The sequence below is a fragment of the Heterocephalus glaber genome, unplaced genomic scaffold (assembly GCF_053883595.1).
Source record: "Heterocephalus glaber isolate CG9 unplaced genomic scaffold, H.glaber_assembly_v1.0 deba00001428, whole genome shotgun sequence".
Lineage (NCBI taxonomy): Eukaryota > Metazoa > Chordata > Mammalia > Rodentia > Bathyergidae > Heterocephalus > Heterocephalus glaber.
This window is the reverse complement of record NW_028258293.1, coordinates 25,222,308-25,227,448: the sequence shown is the minus strand read 5'-3', so window position 1 is coordinate 25,227,448 and position 5,141 is coordinate 25,222,308. Positions and strand designations below refer to the sequence as shown.

Below are 5,141 nucleotides of genomic sequence, written 5' to 3'. Positions count from 1 at the left end.
TGATGGGGCACCACATGCTGCCTCAGTTCACATATACTTGGTACAACACTTAAATGGAGGTTACCATATCCATTCATGGACACTCTTTAAACGTGTTCAAGGATATCATGGTTCATAGCATTATTGTATAAGAGAAAATTTAGACTGAAAAATAAGTTTTTGGTTTTGTTAACATTTTTTATTATCAGAGTGATTGTTTTATTGTTATTTTGACTTTTGATTAAATGTACTAACCACCTCCATAAGAATAGTAAAACCAAAGTAAAACATAGTAAAAAATTGAAGACAGAAAAAAGGCTTGCATATTTAAAAATATTCAACCTAGATGCAGATGTACTTAATGGAATTGTTAATATAGAAGTAAATAAATATGTGACAAATTCTAATAATAAAAATGTATCATTTAAAGAATGAAGGAATAACAAGACAAATACAAAGGCTTCCAAAGTTTTAGAAAAACTAATTGTCAATATGAAATATCAAATATGCAGAAATTTGCATGACAAATTTAAGCAAAAATTATAGCTTTAAAAAGCCATGGAGAGTGTGAAGAAAAAAAGATCTTGGGCTATTTTATTTGTTTCTCCCTTTATGTACATGTAAATATATAGAGAGAAGTCTTTTCGGTTGGAAGAGTTGGAATAGTGATGACTTATTTCTACATTACTTTCCCAAGGTTTATATCTTCAATGCAACCTGTTATTCTGCAGTTTCTTTTTTAAAGAAAAGTTTCAGGATTTTGTCTCGAATCTGCTTGGTTTTCACCACATACACGATGGGGTTCATCACAGGAGGAATGAGGAAGTGCATGTTGGCCAGGGTCACATAGACTTGGGAGGGAAGCCTTGGGCCAAAGCGGTGCAGCATAGACAGGCAGATCATGGGGGTGAAGAAGAGGACCACAGCACACAGGTGCGAGATGCAGGTGTTGAGAGCCTTGAGGCACCTACCATGGGATGCAATGCTCAGCACAGTTTTCAGAATCAACACATAAGAGAAGAGAATGAGGAGGAAGTCGAGTCCCATGGTGGAGAGCACCACAAACAGTCCAAAGATGCTATTGATCCTGGTATCGGAGCAGGAGAGCTTTATTATGTCAGGATGCAGGCAATAGGAATGAGAAAGTACATTGGAGTGGCAGAAGCACAGCCTCTTCAAGAGGACAGGCAAAGGCACCTGTAATGTCAAAGTTCGAACACCAATAGTCAGAGTTATCTTAGCAATCACACTGTGAGTGAGGATGGAGGAATAGTGAAGTGGATGTGAAATGGCCACATAGCGGTCAAAGGCCATGGCCAGAATAACAGCAGACTCAAATACCTGAAACGTGTGGATAAAGAACATTTGGGTGAAGCAAGCAGGGAAGCTCAGCTCTCGAGCATCCAGCCAGAGGATGTGCAGTGTGGTTGAGAAGGTGGAGAGGGCCAGGCCCAGGTCAGAGGCAGCTAGCATGGCCAGGAAGAGGTACATGGGCACGTGGAGGGTCTGCTCCCTCCAAATAACTGTCATGATGGTCACATTGCCCACCAAGGTAATGAGGAACATGGCGGAGAAGGGTACGGAGATCCCGACGCGTGCAGCATCCAGCCCTGGGAAGCCTGTGACCAGGAAGCTGGAGAAGATGCAGTTTGTGTTGTTGATAAAGAGCATGATGACAGGGGAGCATGGATTTCCTAAAATAGAATCTATTATTTCAAAAACAGTTGTTCATATTTCATTTGAGCTTTCATTTGACTACACATCATGTTTCCCATTTTATTTTTGTAAATTAACTGTATTGGTACATTTTAGGTATACATTATGATCATATTCATCATTGGGAATTTGAACCTGTACATGATATATCTTAGTTCTTGTGTTTTTTCTCATCCCCCTTCCCTCCCTTCCACCCCCACCCTTCCCTATTTTCAAGAGCTTTGTTTCCATTTTTTCCTTTTCTCATATTTTTTCTTTCTCTTCTTTTCCATTTTAAACTCACAATGATAGGTTTTCAAGATGAGAGTAACTACTGTTTTCTAGTATACAGTGTCTGTGCTTCTAGACTAAGTAACAAGAGTTTCTTCATCAGTGTCTCCACACGTTGTAGCCTCTTGATAGCAATTGAAAAATTTTAAGCCTTAATGTTTAATTTTCCTGTCATTTTACTGAAGTAGTAATATTGAAAATGGAAAACCTAACCTAAATATTGTGACCTCACTTATCCATAATTTTACTTCCCCAGTTTCAGTTTTTCATGGCCAACTGTGGCCTACACATATTCAATGAATCATTCTAGAAAAAACAATTCTTAAATTTTGTATTACTTGTCATTTGTAGTAGCTTTGCATCCCGCGCTATTCTGCTTTGTTCCCTCCCAAAATATTAATGACCTTTTAGTTCAAAATATTTAATGTTACACACCTGCCCATTAGTAATTTAGTCATTATCTGAGTTATCAGGTCCAATTTTGTGGCTTAACACTGCTATGCTCATGTAATTATTTTACTTTCTAACAACACTCATTCAAGAAGGGCAATGTTGGCAATTTTAATATGCTAAAGGGAAAGTACAAGTATTTCTTTTAATTGAAATGTTGAAAAGTTTGTATTTCATCTGGACATTTAAAAAATAGTAGGTGGAATTTCCTAAGATCTATACAAAAAACAAACCTATGTATGAAATTGTGAAAAAGGAAATAATAAATCCATGCTATTTTGCTCTTACTCATAAAACTGCAAAAGGTCAGACCAAAATGCCTGGTAAGTGCTTAATTAAAATGGGAAGAAAACATATTTAATTGATTGCAGCTATTTCTGTATATGAAAAAAAAGTATGTATGGGATTCTTTACTGTCTGTGGTTCCTAGAATGTATCCTGTAAAGGTAAAAGAGGATTACTGTAAAGTTCATCCAAATTCATACCAATAATTGTAGTTACAATAGAAGATCATGATCAGCATGTTTCTTATTAACTTGCTTTATAATGACACATAAAAGACAGGTTACAGACAGGTTTTAATATTCTGTATTTTTTGCACGTCATGAGCACATAAATTAAAATTAAACGTATAGGAATTTTTCTCAATTTTATATTATACTTTTGTTTTGTTTAATGTAATGATGTTAATCATCATTATCAGTATGCAAAATGGTATTTTGGATATAGTTTTCAGTTAATTCTTTAAAATTTTTTGTTATACTTTTAAAAATTATTTTGTGATACATGGAGTTTTATATGAACTTTTACCATAGAGTTTATTTATTGTTGAGTGTAACTATGTATTTTTTGTTAAACATATAAAATGTTTTCTGTACAATTAGAAGATATTAAATACTGGATAGATTGTCTAAAACTCCTTTAAAAATTACATCCATGTACTGTATTTTTATTGGAGGACTAAATAATTGTAATGTAAATTAATAATATTTAGTGATAGTTTACAAATGTACTTTAAAACATTGCATATATATATTAATTAGTACTTCTGAGTAAAAATATATAATACCAATTATATTGATTTAATTCAATATAAATATCATCTGTTCACTCACACATTAAATAAATATTATTTTTCTCTATCTGCCTGACATAAATTATGTTTATTATCTTAGCAAAGATTTAATCTGGTACAGTTAGCTGCTTTTAATGTAGAAGTGAGAAGTCTGCCAAATATTCCAGGATAATGTACAGTGTGTGGGACATAAGACCATTTTCATGCTCTGTGTTATCCAACTCATGTATTCAGATAAAACCTGCTGTAAATACACTGGGTCTCCTCCCACAGAGAGTATAGTACATATTTTTTTCTTATCCACCGGTTATCACATCCTACATTTTAAAAACTGAATAGATAAGTACATAATTATTCATATCTATATGCAGTTATCCTCACAAATGCTAAACTGTACAAATGTTGTATATATTATTCATCCCAATATTTCACCTATCCACAGTCATTAATGTCAGGGCTACCATTATCAGGCCTTGTGGAGATATGCAGTCAAAATTTAATTCTTTGCTTAGGGTACACAGACCCTAGCTGGAGTGGCCTGAGTATTTCCTAGCTGGTCTTATTCAAATCACACATTAGTCTAATCTTTGGTCAGGAGAAAAGTCCTAGAGGAAAACAACAATAGATTTTTTTTCATTAAAATTTCTTCATTGCCCTGGTATTTAGGGTGAGAATCACAGGTACTCTTTCTACTGGTTTCTACTTTCACTTGGCAGGTTATTCAATTGTTCAAAATGTCAATCTATGTTGATTTGGATGAGACTTTCAGAAGAAATAAGAAAGGATTAATATAATTGCATACCCTATCTTCAAAATATAGCTATTAGCCTCAGGAGTTCCATTAGGATTATTTTTAAATATTGAGCTTTGCTGTAAGGATAGCAAATGTTGTCTGGCAACATGTTTCTCTCTCTGGTCAGAGCACATTCTGCTTAAACCAAATCACCTTCCCTTTCATGATTAAGGGACTAGTGCCAGGATTCTCATGCCTCTTCCTTATTCGTAGGTTTTTAAGTATTTTATTTATTTCTTTATATTTTCCCATATTTATTTATTTATTTAAACATTTTTAGAATCTATACTCCTTGGTCTCCCAAATATTTATGCTCAGGAAGGAGGCCAAACATTATGGTCATGTTTGAATTGGCAAGAACGGTTCTGTGTTTCTCCAGTGAAGGAATATGTTAGGCTCCCTCCCTTCCTTATTTGGCTCATACTGCTTGCCCAAGTCCACGAGAAAAGCAAACAAGGATGGACTGACTCACAGAAAGAAGCATCCGGTAAGCCCCTATGACTTCCTGTAAAATGAAACAAAGTTTCTGTACTCACTGATTTATGCAGAGTTCTTTGATGTTAGTCCTGTTCCAGATATAGGTAAGCCAGGTTTTCTCCCTCACCTGACATTTCAAGGCAGAGCTTTGCTAAAGTACCACAAAGTACACTCTTGCCTTCTTGTGCAAAGTCGAGAAAGCCTGTGACCTGATTTGAGCTTCCTTGTTATTCAAGCAGCTCTCTCTTGATAATACGGTCTCCTGGGAAGCCTTCTTCTCTTCTTGATTTGAAGGGTAAAGTCATTGATTTATAAAAGTACTTCACAAATGATCCAGGAATGGGTGTTTTTCATTTGAAATTACTTGATAACTTGATATTT

The 5,141-nt window shown here is 34.9% G+C and overlaps 1 protein-coding gene across 1 annotated transcript; it reads right to left on the bottom strand.

The window, feature by feature from the left end:
• Positions 1–699: 699 nt before the first annotated feature.
• Positions 700–1,677, bottom strand: LOC101710529 (olfactory receptor 51G2-like). Its single transcript, XM_004863473.2, has one exon. It carries the CDS (start codon positions 1,648–1,650, stop codon positions 700–702), a length of 951 nt encoding a protein of 316 aa, XP_004863530.1. The 5' UTR covers positions 1,651–1,677.
• Positions 1,678–5,141: the final 3,464 nt, after the last annotated feature.